Here is an 18896-nt window from a genome sequence, read left to right as displayed (position 1 = left end):
ATCCACCATAACTAAGATTCTTCAATTACTGGCAGCCTTGACTTTCGACCACAACTGGGACTGGGATTTTCATTGCTAGGCAAGGTGGTGGTTAAGTGAAGCACCAATTTTAAAATTTCTTGCTGTGAATCACAGTGGTCATTAAGTGAATCACATGGTTGTTAGGTGACTCAGGCTTCCTCCATTGATTTGTTGTCAGAAGCCAGCTGGGAAAGTCAGCAATGATAATCATGTGACCCCAGGGTTTTGCAACTGTCATAAATCTATACCAGTGGCCAAGTGTCTAAAGTTTAATAATGTGGCTGTGGGGATGCTGCAATGGTCATAATTGAGAGGACCAGTTATGTCACTTTTTTCAGTGCCATTATAACTTCAAACAGTCATTAAACAAATGATTGTAAGTCAAGGACTACCTGTTGTGAAAAATGCCCAGGTCCATTTATTGGATGGATGTTTCAGCTCCATCCAGCCACCTCGACTCTATCCCAAATTAAGCAATTACAGGGTTGTAAATAGGGAGTAAAAAGGGAGTTGTTGGATGGATGTTAATTTTAACATCTGAGAGCAGGAACAGCAGAAGATTCAATTAACCAACTGTTTCCATTTCCTTGGCTCACAACTAGATGCAAAGGATTGATTGGATAAATAAGAAAGCAGTATGTTTTGTTTTATGGCCTTAAGGAGATGGTACTATAAACATTTTTGATTAAATGTCTTTTGGTTAGAAGCAAGGATTAGAGCAGGTTAATCACTATCATTCTCTTCCTGAGCTTCAGTGAGTAGCCTAACTAACTCCACTAACTGTAGGAAAAAGTTCGTATTACAGGTCTATCTTTCAAAATATAAGCCTAGTTTTGATACTATCTTTCACGTTATTGGTAAGATCAAGTAACACTTAACCTTACCTTCCATGGGTGATGAAGAACGAAATAATCCTGATACACAATCCCTGATAGCTACTACCTGCAAAAATGTCTATAGGCTACATTTTGCAGATAGGCTACATTTTGCAGATTTGAGCACTTTTTATATCATTAACAACAATAGCTTTTTATAAGGGATGAGACATCAGAGAAAGATACAATACAATTATAAAAACACCCAAACAGCAGAAGAAAAACAACCCAAATTGCACACCAGATCTTTCTGGGTGAGTGTTATCCCATCCAGAGTCAGAGATATCAGCTCTCCTGACCCTGGGGAGTCAGAGCCCCACAATCAATCCATCTTACTTTCCTCATCCAGGCCCTTACGGCCTCTAGGCATAGAGCCAGCAGCTGAATAGCACTACTTCTCCAGCATGGATTAAAGATGTGTAACTGGGTACAATCAGTGTACTGATCTCTCCATCAGCTTTGATGTTAAACAGGAAGGGACAGAGCTCTGAGCTCTGAGGTACCCTGGTAACCTAGGCGTGCATATCATTTCCCACACTACAACTGACTGGTACAAGCCACAGAGAAAAGAGGAGAACCACCACAAAATAGTGCCTCCCAATTTGCAGAGACAGTCCAGAAAGTTATCATGGTCAGTGATATCAGAAGCTGCCAAGAGACTCAAGACAGACACAACACCTCTATCCCAAGCTGTCCAATGGTTACTGATAAGTGCAATCAATGCTGTCCCACTACTATAGTCTATTGCAGTGGTTCTCAACCTTTTTAATGCCGCGACCCCAACCGGTCGTAAGTCGAGGACTAAACCGGTCGTAAGTCGAGGACTAAACCGGTCGTAAGTCGAGGACTAAACCGGTCGTAAGTCGAGGACTACCCAACTGGTCGTAAGTCAAGGACTTTCCCTGCCCGGGAGCGCCGCACATGCGTGGTTCCGCCCCCTGCACCGGCCGAGGCGTAGCTGGCAAGCGGCAGAGACGGAGCAGGCCGACCACCAGCTGGCCCAGCCCAAAGGAGGTAAGGCACCCGCCGGAAAAGGCGGAAAAAAATGGCGGACAGCCTTGTTTGGCGACCCCCATGAAATGGTCGATCGACCCCAATTGGGGTCCCAACCCACAGGTTGAGAACCACTGGTCTATTGGGAATCCTGACCGAAAAGGCTCTCTACCTAATGTGCTTCATTCAAGGCCCTCCACAAACTGGAGCTTTCCTATGTCGTTACGAGGCCAACCTACAAACAAGATTAGGGAAAAGCTTCAAGCTATTCCAGGTTTCTCTCCATTTATTCATAGTCAATGTCATGCATGAATTAGCTTACAAAAATCAGGAACTGATAGTATTTATGAACAATACTGATTAAATTATGTAAATATATGTATGTTAAGGATTCAAACGTAAAACTTGACACAAAGCATCAGCATGTAGAAACACTTAACTTATTAAGTTATTAGGGAGCCAGACAAATGGGCACTTCGTAAGTATTTGTCAACCTAATTTAATTATATACAGTTCATTCAATGTTCGCATAATTGTGATTATTGTGTGTTTCAAAGTACATGTTACAACTGTATATAGGTGGAGTTAGTTTACCGAAATGCAATTGAGCCAGTTGCATTTACTTTTTAGTGCAAGCTGCTCCTTTATTCAAGTTAGAAACAGAGGCACTTGCCAGGTTCTTCTGCTCATGCATGTTACCTGCTCAGTTGTGTTCAAGCACCTTTTCTGTTTACGATGTCCTTTATACCTTGGTATCTGAACATAAGAATAAAATAATGGCATAAAAATGAAAATAAATTGTATGTGGGGTATGTCATGTAAAACTAAATACTAGCATAACAAAATTATGTTGTTTTACTTAAAACCTTTAAAATCCTGGTATTAAAAATGTTGATTTTGTGGAATAGCACATCAACGGTAAATGAATACCGCCATTTGCAGTTCTCTGTCACTTAGAAAAACTGACTTCTTCAGTTGCAAAGCCTATTACAGTGGTGGCGAACCTATGGCACGCGTGCCAGAGGCGGCACTCGGAGCCCTCTCTGTGGGCACACGTGCCATTCCCTAGCCTCGCCTCCCCCCACGACCCCCTCCAGCAGCCCCCCTGGAGGAGAGTTGCCCCCAAGAGTGGCCCATGCGGAGCACCGCAGCCAAGAACATGGCAGCCAGGCAGCGTAGACAAGACTCTGCCTTCACGCCCCATCGCGCACAGTTGATGTTGTGGGGTGCGGGCAGAGGGTGTTGCCTCCATGGCACTGCTGGGCTGCCTGGGCGATCTGTGGCGGGCCGTGGAGGCGGTGAGTGACCCTGTGGGCAGGCGGGGTGGGAGCCGGGGTGGGGGAGGAGCGGGGGCAGGGGAGGGGGTGGAGCAGGGGCAGGGCCAGGTTTTGGGCACTCGGTCTCTAAAAGGTTCGCCATCACTAGCCTATTAGATGTGGAATGAATCATGCATTCCGCTTGGGCTGGTGATAGTCTCTTATCTAGTCAACTTTCTAATTTATTTTATTGTCCAGAGCACTTCAGTATTTCTATTAGACAGTGTCATGATTATCTGTCCTTCTGAAAGCAAAAATGGAATTAAATCCAGTATTGCTAGAAAATAATTGACCATTGACCATTTCTTTTTACATTTCATTATGGTATGTTACTCAGTCACTCTACGTGAGATGGGTGGCCATATAAGTTTGATAAAATAATAATAAATAAAATAAAATAAATAAAATAAAGCCATTATGCAAACTGGATCTTACTGTTAATTAAATATTAAAAAGCTGATATTGATAATTTATCTTCTAAATAAAGTAGAAGTGTTACTCTGTGATCTCCCTATTTTTTTATTAACCCAAACCTTTATAATATTGCTGACATTTCTGGCAAAACACTGTAATGCTAGTTTGAGACAGTTTAAATATACCATTTTTGTTTTGCTAGGGCTTTTTTATCTGTTTAAAATGTTTTCCTGGGTTCACCACTTTTTTTATCTGAGTTTACTTTTCCAACCTGACCACACCCCCTTTTTGAATAGAATTTTCAATGTGCAACTCTATAATAAACTGCAGTTTGAGAAAGGTTTCAAATCTAAAATAGAGAATATGTTTATTTTTCTACCACAGAAAACATACTACTTCATGTTGCAGTATATTAAATGTCTTTGATTATATAGTTTCTATTATAATTTACAAAATTATCCTTAAAATAAACATAATGTATACAACTTGAGTTGAAAATTCAGACAGAACATCTAGGCTAATCAAGATGATATGAATAAAACTTATTCATAATTCATTATGAAATGCTATCTATATTAAAAGCACCATTTATTTGTTTAAGGCAGAATAGGCAATGTTAGCTTAATTTATTTGCATCATAGTTATATTTTTTAAATACAAACACCACTGATCATCACTGATTATTTAGAGCAGCTCAAGCAGATTTCATTTTTGAAGTGTTCAATATGAAAAACTGAGTCATAAAATCTAAAATCCAAAAGCTCTCCTACCAACCAGCACTGGCAATGTTGCTGTCACAATAACACCACAGCATTTTATATGTAGAAAAACATTACAACCATGCTAGGCAATAGAAATGTTGCTACATAACTCTCCAATCAATGGAACAGACTTCTGTATTATTAAAACATTTTGTATTAAAATGTATAGGTCTTCTTGAAAACTGAAACAAGCAGCTGATTAAAAAAACAATCCAGCTGAATTTCATGATGCAATTTTATAGCATATAGTGCCATCTTGCTTTCTTCTCTGCAACATCTGGCTTACTGGAAAATGGAAATAGATACTATCATTTTTAACAGATTCTGATTGGTCAAGGCTTCTTTGTAGAAAATATCTTCTTCGTGCAGACTGAAGGAAGAAAAAAATGTCTCCTGTGAATTTCCCTTCCCTTTCCATATCACAGAAAAGTGCTTAAAAACATGAGTTAGGGCTGGGAAATGAGAAAAATATAAAAAAGAAACTCAAATTGGTTCCATCTTAAGTGCTTGGAGTATTTGTTGGAGGGAAGGGAATACACAGTCAGGCTATCATGGAGTATTTGGGGTGGGATGGGGTTTTTTTTGGCTGTTCCATGCTACAGAGTATTGCTGGATCTGCAATTACAGGTAGTCTTCGACTGAACCTAGAATTTGCAGTTGTAAGTTGCAGTTGCTGCAGTCGTAACTTGTGTCACCACATGACCAAACTCAGTTTTGTGACTGAGTTTATGATGATTATAAAGCAAGTCCATCATGGTTGTTAAGCAAATCAAGTAAGTACCCAATGGACGTTTTTCTTGGAAAACATAAAAAAAAAAAAAGGAGCAAAATGTAATCACGTGACTACAGGAGGCTGCAACTGGTTATAAATGAGAGCTGGTTGCCAAGTGCCCAAAATGCAATCACATGACTATATATGGTGAAAGGTAGTTAGGAAATAGCTTTTTTTCAAATCCATCATAACGTCAAATGGTCATTAAGTGACTAGTTGTAAGTCAAGGACTACCTGTATGTAGCTCAACCATACTTAACATATTAGTGGCAAAATCTAACCTATGATATTGGTTCTATCTAAACAGTCACTGAGATCTAGGTTCTCCATTCCCAAAACACTATATTCAGGCAGGGTATTGTTTGTTACCCTCTATCTCTTCAGTAAAGATGTTAACTTTATTATTATTATTACATATAGAAAAACGCTTCTATGACCCATCAAACAATGAAATTTCAGTTATCCTCAAGGAGATCTTTCTTGCCAAACTTAGTTTCTCTATAGATTCATATTAAGTCTCTCTGACATGTAGACCTTAAACCATTTTTAACGTACAGAATAAAATCAACAGCTTTAACAGCAACTAAGCCTGGTCCTTTAGTACAAACATGATTGCTGTTATTATGCACTAGTGAGCAGCTCAGCTATCATATTCTGCACTAATGGAAGCTTTTAGACACTCTTCAAGGTACTCCCACATACTACATATTGGATTAGTCTGATATAACCAAATTTATATAATTTTCAACAGCTGGAAATTGAGAAACATTCCTGATCTGCAATCCCACATATAGCAATTTGTGACCATTGACCTCTTGTCTGGATTTCATTTGAACTTGTTTTCCCTTATACACATTCATCCCTGAATACAACAATATTGATTACATCCTTGGAGCCAGATGGTAAACATTAGTAAAACTATTAGTTATACACCTGTATTTTATTGTTTATATCATTTTTTCCTTTTTTTAAAACTGTATTTTCTATATTCTTTTAAACCTATATTTGAATCAACATTATTGCTTTTCCTTTTTTCTTCAAAATAAAAAGAGAATGACTTGTCAAGATCTTTTATTCTAGATGGTCTCACTTTGCAATTTGTGCAGATACAGTATGAGGACAAGATAAAATTTTGTAGGACACTAAAAGCCAATGTATATGTAAAACAGCACGTCATGAATATGACCTGATCTAGAAAACTACACTGCAAAATAATATTCTCAAATTTCAGAAAATAATATCAAAACTCCCAAATACATATAGTCCATATTTAGCTAACAAAATTGCGACTGACAATTGGATCACTAAGCGAAGTGGTAACCAAGTAGGAAATCACATGATAGAGACTGTTTTCCTTTTCTGCACTTCCCTACCTTTTGAAGCCAGCAGTACTGGGATAGCAGGCTCAAAACTGACAAAACCAATCAGTCTGACACTGTTGACTTTTGTTTGCCTTTTAACCACTCCTTGCCCTTTGGAATGTTCCCCTCTCCTGGGATAATTAACAACGGGATTAATGTTTGTATTTACATTTATTGGAGAGGAAAAGATTACAGGAGAATAAGCAGGCACACAATGTAGAATCAGTTGTTTTTTGCCAGCACATTGTTTTCAATGTGTATTCCCCATTGTGTGTCTGCTTACAACAGGTCAGGCCCAGGGCAACAAGTAATGAATACTGGTATACGTGACAACGAGATGCTGCAAGGATGACAAATATGAGCATTGGTCATAAAGTTATTTTTTTTTTCAGCACCACTGTAACCTCAAATGGTTGCTGAATGAGGCAGCTGATAAGCAAGGAGTATTTGTGTACTGAAGAAAACTAATAGACAGACTTCCTCTCGTATAGATCCTGGTATACATCCCCCACCCAGGCAACAAAAACAAACTAATCCAATATCCTGGCTAAAATGAAGACTACAAAGTCAACATCTTCCAAATAATGTACAACTGGGCTTGTAACCATTTCCTTTTTAATCACTTTAAATGGAATTGTACAGTTGAGACAGCAACCTCTTCATGATCAAAAGAAGGGTTATTAAAAAAAAATTCCAACCCAATGGAATGATGGAACTAAATTATGTAAACAAGGTTGCAATATGATCCACTTGTCTGTCTGTCTATCTGTTCTCTAGCAGTATAGGTCTCTGAAAATAAAACAAAACGGGACAAAATTTGGTGGGGAAAAACTGTGAAAACAAAGAACTAACTTTAAATAGGCCAGATTTGGTGGGGTTTGTGGAAAAAAACATTCCAGAAAAAACTATTCTATGCATCCCTATGGGATGAACAGTGTCTTTAAGTGATGCTGATTATTCTTATTCATGCCCTCTCTTGATTACGTGAATAATATGAAATATGAAATACAGGTAGTCCTCAACTTACGACCACAATTGAGCCCAAAATTTCTGTTGCTAAGTGAGATATTTGTTAAGTGAAGTTTGCCCCATTTTACGATCTTTCTTGCCACAGTTCTTAAGTGAATCACTGCAATTGTTAAATTAATAACACAGTTGTTACGTGAATCTGGGTTCCCCATTAATTTTGCTTATGAGAAGTTACAAAAGGTGACCACATGACCCCAGGACACTGCAACTGTCATAAATATGAGTCAGTTGCCAAGCATCTGCATTTTGATCATGTGATCATCTGCATCATTTGATCATGGGGATGCTTCAATGGTTATTAAATATAAAAACCAGTCACAAGTCACTTTTTTCAGTGCAACTGTTAACTACAAATAGTCACTATATGAATTGTTGTAAGTCGAGAACTACCTGTAGAGTGAAGTTGGATTGTTAAGATAATAAAATTCTGAATAATTTTTCCTCAAACCAATATGGTACTGTAGCTTGAGAATCAGAGATAATTCTAAGTCAGGGTATTTTTATTCATGGTTTATTGAACAAGCCATACCGGTTTGATTCACATTTAATAGGAAGCCTATAATAGGTGCTTTCTCCCATCAATTCTGATATTTGATTGTATAAAAACCTATTTGTCAGTATGTTTTTTTGCTAACTATACATAAGTTTGTTTTGCTTTAAAATAGTAAACTGACCTAGAAATATTCTCCAAATTCAAACCAATGAAGCAATATATGGCAAAGCTGTTTTACAACTTCATCCCTAAAAGAAATGTATGGAACCCAAAGCTTTAGGCAGAATAATTTTAACTTTTTAGAAGAATCACCTGGGATAGTTTATGATTAAGCTTGGTGGGAAGTATTCAAGTGAAGGTGGAGCCTTTATTGCAACTACGAAAATGTCCATAAGTCGCCAGTGATTAGGCCTCAAAACAAGTAGGATAGTTCGAATAATATAAAAACAAAGATTTGCTAGGCTGAAAGGCCTGGGGTGTGTGTGTGTGTGTGTGTGTGTGAGAGAGAGAGAGAGAGAGAGAGTGGTATTGCTATTATGGTAATATATATTTTCCTATTACAAAGAATTTGTAGACTAGCATTAGATTCTAGAAATATCACTTTTAAAGATATGCTTTATTTTACTAGTCTAACTTACCTTACTTGGCACTGAAAGTATGTTAGATCTTTCATCTGATGATTTTGGAGGTGAATGTACATTTTCAGATATTACTGGAGCTACCTAAATAAAAATGTAGAAAACCAGTAAATATAAAATATGATTTTATTCAAATACAATTAAGCACTATAGAAATAAAGGCCAGTATAGTCGAGTGGTTAAAATGTTTGAATAGGACTAAGGAAATCTAGTCCTGCCAGACGGGCGATTTTGGGGCCAGTCCTTCTCTGTCAGCCCTAGGAAGAAGACAACGGCAAACCCACTTCTGCATATGTGGCCAAGAAAACTTAAGGAACTGGTTTGCTTAATCACTAAGGAATCAAAATCGACTCGGTCATGCACACAAAAACAGCACTGACATACTCTCTCCAAAGGAAACACTACAAAACATTTTAAATCAACATCACTATTTCAACAGTAATTTGCTCTTCAAAGTACCTACATCAAAATGAAGAATTCATTAACATGGTTAGGATGTTAACAGTCTTACGTCTCCACTGTTAGAAAAGCCTTTTTTCTGCTGACATCTTCTGACCACTTCCAGTAGCAAGGGCCCATCTACTGGGGCTTTAGGTTCTAAAATACCCAAGTCTTGAGCTAAACTTTCTCGAGGTTCAAGTCCATTTGACTGCAAAAACACAAACACAGACACACATATACATACACATACAGTATCTGCAACTATAAGCCAAAAGGTAATTCAGTAGTTCTCTAAAAAACTTTTTTATAGCATATAAATATAAAATTTTCATGTCAAAATTCATAGCCATAAATTCCTTTTTACAATATGCAGATACCCATGCCACAGAGGTCCTAACTTCCCAATTATTCATTGGTCTTGTTTTTTAATTCTACAGCTTGATATACAAATCTGATAACTTGATGTGTGACAGGTATTATGCTCTTTCACCTCCCAGGTTCTTTTCCAACTTAAATTTTAGGCTAAGTAAATGAGCTCTCTACTAGATACCACAAACCGAATTCATTATATGAACTAATATATAGATATCAACACAGCCAACCACGGTTGGACTGGGAAAAATGTTAATTTATGCTTTGACATTGTTGTGGCTACTATTGTAGTGTAACTTCCAATTATAGTAAGTAAATAAACATGTTGAATTATGTTATGTCTCGTTGTATAGTTTACTACACTACACTATGACACTATATATGGAGCCTTAAGGCATCCAATATACAAGTGGTTTGGTCAATATCAAGGGATAAAACCTATTTTTATCCTTATTTATAAAGTTGCTTAAGCTAAATCTATTTTAAATTCCTTGCTTCAGATGCATAAAACTAAATTTGAATGCATACAGAAAAGATCCATTGTGTTATTATTCCAATGTTAAAACCGATTAATCCATCACAAATCTGAAATTGTCATGCATATTAAATAACTCTTTTAGCAAATAATACAAATGATAAAAAGTATCCATAGTAAATACGATGTAGGTGTTAGAAATTTATTTGGTGTTTCTATAGTAACTAAAGTTTGTGGTACTGAAAATACAAATTATTTTCTAAACCTAAAAGCTTGTTTTTTAATTATTCAGAATAAATCTTGACAACAATAGATGGCTTCAGATGTTACTACCTGGGCTAGCAATTGTTAAAATGGAATTGTAGCACTACAAACAGAATGGCTGTGTATAATTGAATATTTCAGAACTGTTTTAGACCTTGTGCAAGCATGAGCACAGCATCTCTGTTATTCATTAAATGACCTATCTTTTTTCAGATTTCTGAGCCATCCTGAAAAATATATGCTTCTTTAAGACTTGCAGAAAGGACGACTTGCCTGTCCACATATTATACTGTTGCTGAGACTTTTAATTTGCTATTAAGCCAAGTTTAAAATTCTTATTATTAAAAAATTATTTTATTATTACTTTAATTTATACCCCGCCCTTCTCCCGAGGGACTCAGGGCGGCTTACAGGTAAATAAAAACAGAGCTATACAATAAATATTTAAAAGCCAAATTAAAATATATATTAATTAACCTGTATTAGAAAAATTATAAAATCCCTTTAAAATCCCTATAAAATCCCCCCCTAGGCCAATCCCGCTTGGTGGAAAAGCCATGTCTTGAGGGCACGGCGGAAGGAGGGGAGATCCGGAATTATGATGTATACGTCTCTCTACAACTTGGAACAAGGATATCTGACAGACTATCTTTGCTGTTAGAGAGCCGAGCCATATCCTATATCAGTTCTAATGTGTTCCAATTTCTGGTTATTTGCAGGATAACTTTTTCTAGTAATATCACCACCTGCAGTTAGGATTATTTTCAATGTACACAAGATGTTTATTAAATATTTTAGGCACTTACTGAAGACCTTTGTCTTTACTAGGCCTTTCCTGTATGATGTCGAATGAATACCTCTGTTCTGGATTTAGTTTTTTCCCCTGCCCGCAATTTATGTAATGTAATGATGCTAAAAATTCACAGAGGTATAGTATTGTTTATGTCTTTACTATTTTCATACTTTTACTGTAATTTTATTTTATGGGAAGTGACATCTATGTATATCAAATAAATGCATTTTAAAAATGGAATAGGCAGTAACTTAAAGACTGTCATTGGCCATTTTTGTACATTTTCAAGAAGCAAAATATAGCTTTTTTGCCACAATGTATTAAAGCAGTGGTTCTCAACCTGTGGTCCATGGACCACTGGGGGCTATGATGTCATTACAAGGGGTCTGTGAAGGCTTGGAGAAATGTTATGATTTAAATCTTGCATTAAAGTCTTGGGAATCTATGGCTATTGAAGGTGGCCACAAAAGGTATTTAAAAGGGTCCGTGGTGAAGAAAATGTTGTATTATAGGCTGCTCTAACTGAATATTCTTTAGTTGTTATCTTCGTCTAAGTGAAATAAACAAAAACTCAGAAACTTGTAATTTAATTATAGCATCACAGCATAAATAAGATACTGAAACATTAGATTCAACTTTCCTGCATTTAATCTATAGTGAGCATGACCATATTCCCTTTCAAGGATACACCAAAACAGCAATACAAAGCATACTAATTAAGCTTAAAAATGAATTCAGGTTCTATTAAACCAGAATAATATCAGAGTATAATGTTGAAATAAAAATATTAAAAATGCTTACTGTGCTTGATTCAGGTTGAAACACAGCTAAAGTAAAATCAAGATTGAAGAATTGAAGAAATTCAGCAACAAGACTAGCCACCAATCGGCCTTTTAAAGAAAGCACATTAAATGTCTTTTAATTACAATTGTTAATCATTAAGACACATAATTTAACCCAACAAATACAGTTTGGGTTAAAAAATGAAAGATTTTAACATTCAAAGGTTACTTTGGATTTTTAATATAGAAGAAAAGCATTTCAAAGTTCAGTAACGTTCGATAACATGGACAGAAGTGAATTGGAATTTTGAGAATAGAATGTGGGTATGTTCATCAAATGGCTTGGGACACTTGCCTGTTTGCAAAATACTTGACATGATGGTGGACATGGACATTCACAAAGTCGCCATTTATTGTTAAACTCCACAAAATCATTCCAGCGGGGTGGGGACTCTAGGCTCTAGGCCAGTGGTTCTCAACCTTTTTAATGCCATGACCCCAACCGGTCGTAAGTCGAGGACTAAACTGGTCGTAAGTCGAGGACTAAACCAATCGTAAGTCGAGGACTAAACCGGTCGTAAGTCGAGGACTACCCAACCGGTCGTAAGTCGAGGACTTTCCCTGCCCGGGAGCGCCGCNCATGCGTGGTTCCGCCCCCTGTGCCGGCCGAGGCGTAGCTGGCAAGCGGCAGAGACGGAGCAGGCCGACCACCAGCTGGCCCAGCCCAAGGGAGGTAAGGCACCCGCCGGAAAAGGGGAAAAAAATGGCGGACAGCCTTGCTTGGCGACCGTGAAATGGTCGATCGACCCCAAATGGGGTCCCGACCCACAGGTTGAGAACCACTGCTCTAGGCATTCTTATAAATAAATACGATGCAAGAGCCTAGAGCAGGGGTAGGCAACCTCGGCTCTTTTATGACTCATGAACTTCAACTCCCAGAATTCCTGAGTCAGCTATGCTGACTCAGGAATTCTGGGAGTTGAAGTCCACGAGTCATAAAAGAGCCGAGTTTGCCTACCCCTGGCCTAGAGTTTTGCTGACATTTGCTGACATGACATCTTCCTAATTAATTTTTAATTAAATAGTATTTTAAAAAGTCAGGATGAGAAATATGATAAGCACCAATAGTGGATCCCTCGGGCACTATGTTGCCTAGTCTTATCTAGATCTAAGTACCTCCAAGATGCATTAAGTAATAAAAAATTAATTTAAATATCTACAAAGTCCTGCACGGCACCCTGCCAGGTTATTTGCAGGACTGCCTTTTCTTAACATTTTCTGTCCATCTTACATACTCCAATGAGAGGTGATGCTTTGGGTCCCATCTTTGAAACAATGTTACCCAGTGAGACCCAGGAAGTGTGCCTTCTTGGAGATGGCTTTTGGCTTCTAGAACAACCTCCCGCCAAATATATGCAGGACTTTAAAAAAGAGCTTAAGGCCCTGCTCTTTCCCCTGGCACCTGGCTCAAGATGAGCCAAGTTTCCATTTCGTGGGATATAACAAACGTTAGTTTCTGATCACCAGTTAACTGTTTTGTTTTAGGCTCGTGTTCCATTTTACTTCTTTTATTTTGGTGAGAGATGTTTGTATGCTACACAAAGTCATTTATTGCTTTGAGTTAAGCAAAGTTTAGAACATATAAATGTTGTAAATAAATAACTCTGCAAGTCTATATTTCCTTATTGGCCTGTATATTCTTAAACTGATGTACCTTAACACTTAAGAGAATGACATCACAATTCCAAATGAATTCCATAGCTATTACTTGGTAAGTGGGAAAAGACTGTAGCTTAAGTTGTGAAGCGGGACTTCTGGGTTTGAATGCCACTTTACCATGTACTATGTCAGTGGTGGCGAACCTATGACATGGGTGCCAGAGACGGCACTCAGAGCCCTCTCTGTGGGCACGTGCGCCATCACCCCAGTCCTAGGCCTTCAGCTGGGTTTTATAAAACCTTTTCGCTTTAGGCCTCCACAGCAGTGTGCAAAAAAAAAAAAGGTTCAATCAATCAATTTCAAATTCTCGTGGGGAAAAAAAAAGGTCTTGCAAAGTTGGAACTGATTGATTGAACTTTTTAGTCCCATCCAGTCTGCCATTACCACCGCAGCCACGCCCACCCAATGGGCCACGCCCACCCGGCACTCGACGATGCATAAGTGGGTTTTGGGTTGCAATTTGGGCACTCAGTCTCTAACAGGTTCGCCATCACTTTACTATGTTATCTATTCCCTGGGATGATTTAGAGAAGCCTGATTTCTCCTTCTTACCCAGAAATCTCAATACAATACTTTATGTTACTAAAATCCTTACATCTTCATATGACCAACATGTAAAGAATCTGGAGTATCTAAATGTTATACATATAAAAATAGAAAAATTACACATATTATTTTAAAAACGTACAGGTATATTGTTTTTTCATATCTTCACTAAGCTCTTTTCTTCCCAAATTGTTTTTCAATGGTGAAGCCTACAAAGATTACCAGCAGACTTGTTTTTTTTTTAAACTGATTTTTATTACTGAAGCTTGGCATTTCATGTTTAAATTCAATTTAATTTAATTTAAACTATTAGTTGTTTATGAAGAAAATCATCTTAAGTAATAACTATGCGCATTATTACAATGACCCTCACAGATTCTACTGAATACCTATGAACATATAATTATTTTTATTTGTCATGTGGAAAGAATGTGAATAATACCTTTTTCAAGGAGCCATAGAAGGTTAGATTTCTGTTCTGTTCTTTTCATCCAAGAAAAAAATGAAATAATTCTGCTAGCTCAGTACAACAGTTATTCACTCATAAACTCTCATTCGATCCATGTCAGTTCCACTATATAGACCACACCAGAAGTCTATTCTGCAGAAAGGCTAAAACCTCTTTATCTCAGATTGGCTATAAAAGAATTCCCCTTCTCATATTCCAGTGAATTAGAGAGGAGGAACCTAAACTGTTTTCAATTGTTATCTAATTTTTCAAGACTTAAAAAATGTTTCAGCTCTTTTTGCCTAGAAACTGGTTGCTGCACTGTTTTGTCAAGGTTGTTTCCTTGCTCTCTACAGTCTTCTTTTCATCACTGGATCATTATTTGTCAAATACATATTGTTAGCTTTAATGAACAGAAAAGGGGCTTACCATCTTTTGTGCTTAAAAACTTTTTCAAACTTTCATTTACCAGAGGAGTTTTATTCTGCTCAAAAAATGGGAAAAGAAAACAGTTAAGAAATTTTCCTGCACTGCAAAATAATCAGTACCTCAAAGCAATATAATAAAAGCAATAAAGCACTCAGAATTGCTTTATCAATAAGATGGGCAGCATATGAATTTAATAATGAATAATCGTGGGATTTATACTGAAGAGGCACATAGCAGGTATTGATATTTCTTAAGTGAACATCTTTATCAGAATCATCAGAATCAGAGAGCAGTCAATGTTTTAACAGTGTTTCTCAACCTTGACAATTTTAAGGCATGTGGACTTCAACTCCCAGAATTCCACAGCCAGCATTGCTGGCTGTGGAATTCTGGGAGTTGAAGTCCACATGCCTTAAAATTGTCAAGGTTGAGAAACACTGTTTTAACAGAAATACCAAGCTGATCTGAGTGTTCAACAAGCATTAGAATTAGATTAAAAAAAATTAGCAATAACACTTAGACTTCTATACTGCTTCACAGTGCTATACAGCCCTCTCTAAGCAGTTTCCAGAGTCAGTTATTGCCCCTAACAATCTGGGTCCTCATTTTACCTATCTTGGAAGGATGGAAGGCTGAGTCAACCTTGAGCTGGTGAGACTCAAACTGCCGAACTGCTGGCAGATGGCAGAGGTAGCCTGCAGTAATGCATTCTAACCACTGCACCATGGCTCTTTATATAACTTTTATATAAATAAAAATAGTCAATACTATACGGATAGTCCTTGACTTACAACTGGTTGCTTACCAACCATTCAAAGTTATAACAGATCCCTTTTCCAAAAGGTACGTCTCACCTGATTATGACGTTCCTATGGCTTCCCTTCTGTGGTCACGTAAACACAGTTCAGACCCTCAACAACTGGCCCACATTTATAGCCATGTGTAGTGTCCTTTGGTCACATGACTGTGATTTGGAGGTTTTTTGCCAAAACCTGGCATTTACTTAGTCATTTTTGGCAAAAACACCCCATAGTGAACAATAGGTTCACTTAATGATCATGGCATTCACTTAATGACTGTGGATTCACTTAATAACCATGATGATTTGCCAATGACTGCTGCAAAGTCATAAAATCAGGTTGGTCACGTAACGATCCACTTTTTAATCATCTCAACCTATGACCATAATGGGCTGGTTCCATTAAGGTTGCAAGTTGGACTAGCTGTATATGGTGGGATTGCCAGCTAAAGAAGAAAGGGGAGTAAAAAGGCATTCCAACATGGAGTTGCTATAGAAAGGTACTATCACAGCCCAGTCTTGGAGATAAAACCAGCACAAGTTTTATTTCTTCAATGATGGTCCTACAGCAAATGCAAGGTGGGCTCATATTGCTGATATCTTGGGAAACCATACTGCGTTCACCTGGAGCATTTAGCTTTTTTAGATGTTATAAATTGTCGAGCAAAAAGAAAGCTCACAGTCTTCCCCCTCCCTTTAAAAGTTAGCACATAACATTACCCGAGGATCAGAAATAGCTAGAGTTTAGCATACTCAAATAGCTATGGTTCCTTTACTCAAGAATGTCAACAAAGAGAGATAACTAATTTAAACATTTATTACTTTGGCTCCTTACCTCTACTTTTTCTTGCTCTTCAAGTGCTAAAAATACAGCTGCCCGCAATTCTGCCTGTAATAAAAGGTTTGTGTAAGATGAAGTATTTGTACATTAAGTATATTAAGAAAATTAGATAACAAGCAAGTCACATGTGAAGTGACAGGGAGAAAAGACCAGTTGGATTTCCACCTGCTCTTTCACAATTCAGTTGCTCATGCTTTATGCTCAATTATAACTATTAGTTACTCCACTGCATGTCCTGATCTGTTGTCATCTCAACTACTTGAGATATGAAATGAAACTGTAAGAACTGACATATTTCCACTAGCTGTTTATGCCTTATTTTTTTATATTATTATATTTTATGAGATTATAAGACTGGGCAGGAATAAGCTGCTAATCTTATTTCTGAAGTGCACCAAGAACCTTTTGACTGAAGAAAACAAAATGTTTTAAACATATATAGTTAAGTGTTGTAGTTAATGGTGTGGTGGGATTTTAATCTCTGGGGACAAAGATGACTCAGACGTTCATGGCCACTGTAGTATCCATATACATATCCCAAGTTGCCTGAGTCAAAGAACTGGTCACACTCCAGAACTGGTTTTTGCCTTGGGATAACAGTAAAGAGATCTGGATTTGGGGGATGTCACCATCAGTCCTTGTGGTCAAATCACTATCTGATAACTTGGAGTTCTCTGTAGTCATTCCTACCACAGGGATGTAGTCATTCCTACCACTATTTAATCAGTCCACCTCAGCTCCCTGATGGATCGGACGGGGGTAACTTGGGAAAGTTCTTGGGGCCCTGATGTGTGGGTCGACCAAGGTTCTGGTCACCATTTGAAATGAGGGGCAGTGATAAGCTTGAACTGGATCATGTCCTGGCAGACAGTGGAACCTGGCAAGCTCTCTTAGAGGAAGACGGGGAGATAAAGTAGCAGGTGAGATGTTTGGAACACTGCTGGAGGATGACAAAGAACAAATCTGAACAAGCACAGGTAAAAGTCTTTATTTCTTAATAATTACCTTATGATAAAACAAGTATTTTTTTAGTTTTTATTGTACCCACAGGTACTATCCAGTGATATTTTTTAAATGAGTCGATCCTTCCTGGAGAAGGGGAGTTGGAGAAACATTTGCAAGACTACTATGAAGATTATTGTACACATTTATCAGATAAAAATCACTTAGATTCACTCCAAGTTGAACTCTGGCTATACAAAATATTTGCAGCTGATTGAAGCATGGTCTAAAGTAGTTACCTGGGAAGAGTTTAAAATCAGATGGTACTGAAGAAATGGACAGTATATTTCCGGCCATGGATGCAACCCATGGCGATTTAGATCTACATCATTCTTAGTTAAGGCTTCCAAGGAGATTTGTTATTAGATCCTGCTGATATTAAATCATCCTTGAGGGATGGGATGGTTTTACTAGCAATTAAAGAGGCAGTGATCCATCCCTCCCCAAGAAGTTGTCCCTGGATCCAACAATACTATACAATTTTCATCTGATCTAAAAATCTCCCATTTGAGGGAAAGTGCTGAGAAGGTTTGCAGCCCCAGAATGTCTCAGAGAATACAGATTATCTGGACTCCTCAGTTGGGTTTCAGACTGGCTTACAATACTGAGATGGTAATGATTGCACTTGGGCAGGGCTGGGATGGGTGGTGCATCATGCAATCTCTTAGAAGTTGTCAGTACCATTGATCCTGGTATACTTCTGAATCAGCTCTGAGGGTTAGAAGTGAGAGGCACATTGTTGAATAGATTCTCCTTATTTACTGGGACAAGTTCCAGTCAGTGTTGGTGGGGGAAGAGGGATCAGCATAAGAGCCTGCTTTGTGGTGCTCATCAAGCTCTACTCCTTATATTTAACATCTATAGAAACCATTGGATGAGAACATCCATTAATAAGAAATTAGCACATTCAAATCATTCCCAGTCTCTTGTTTTATATAGTAAAATCAATTCCTCTTCCATAATTGCTTCTGAATCCATTTTGCTAATAGCAGACATCTTTAAGAATGCATGCTATTGTCAAAATGGATTCAAACGCAGTTATGGAAGAGGATCAGTGCAATTAGTTATGGATATAGCACACTACATCTATACTGGCTCCCTATAAACTTCTAAATTTATTTATAATTTATTTATTTATAATTTAATTTATACCCCGCCCTTCTCCTCATGGGACTCAGGGCGGCTAACAGCCTCATAAAAACTACAATACAAATACAATAATTAAAAGCCGAATTAAAAAGAAATATTTAAACAGGCCGATCAATTAAAATTATCCTTAAAAATCCCCTGAAACTTTAAAATCGTTAAAAAT

The 18896-nt window shown here is 37.6% G+C and overlaps 1 protein-coding gene across 2 annotated transcripts in view; it reads right to left on the bottom strand.

Annotated features, from left to right (window-relative positions):
* Window positions 1-18896, bottom strand: part of FGFR1OP (FGFR1 oncogene partner) — a 32976-nt gene that overhangs the window by 10285 nt on the left and 3795 nt on the right. The window contains exons 2-7 of one of the 2 annotated variants that reach the window (XM_015818383.1): window positions 16577-16630; window positions 14943-14997; window positions 11820-11908; window positions 9185-9322; window positions 8674-8757; window positions 2589-2645 (exon numbers count right to left, since the gene is read on the bottom strand). In XM_015818383.1, coding sequence (XP_015673869.1) covers window positions 2589-2645; window positions 8674-8757; window positions 9185-9322; window positions 11820-11908; window positions 14943-14997; window positions 16577-16630 — 477 coding nt within the window. The remainder of the gene's footprint in view (window positions 1-2588; window positions 2646-8673; window positions 8758-9184; window positions 9323-11819; window positions 11909-14942; window positions 14998-16576; window positions 16631-18896) is intronic. The other variant, XM_015818391.1, reaches the window with a different exon arrangement.

The sequence above is a fragment of the Protobothrops mucrosquamatus genome, unplaced genomic scaffold (assembly GCF_001527695.2).
Source record: "Protobothrops mucrosquamatus isolate PMUCROS unplaced genomic scaffold, P.Mucros_1.0 scaffold_135, whole genome shotgun sequence".
Classification (NCBI taxonomy): domain Eukaryota; kingdom Metazoa; phylum Chordata; class Lepidosauria; order Squamata; family Viperidae; genus Protobothrops; species Protobothrops mucrosquamatus.
The sequence above is the reverse complement of the archived record's forward strand: the minus strand, read 5'-3'. Positions and strand labels throughout refer to the sequence as shown.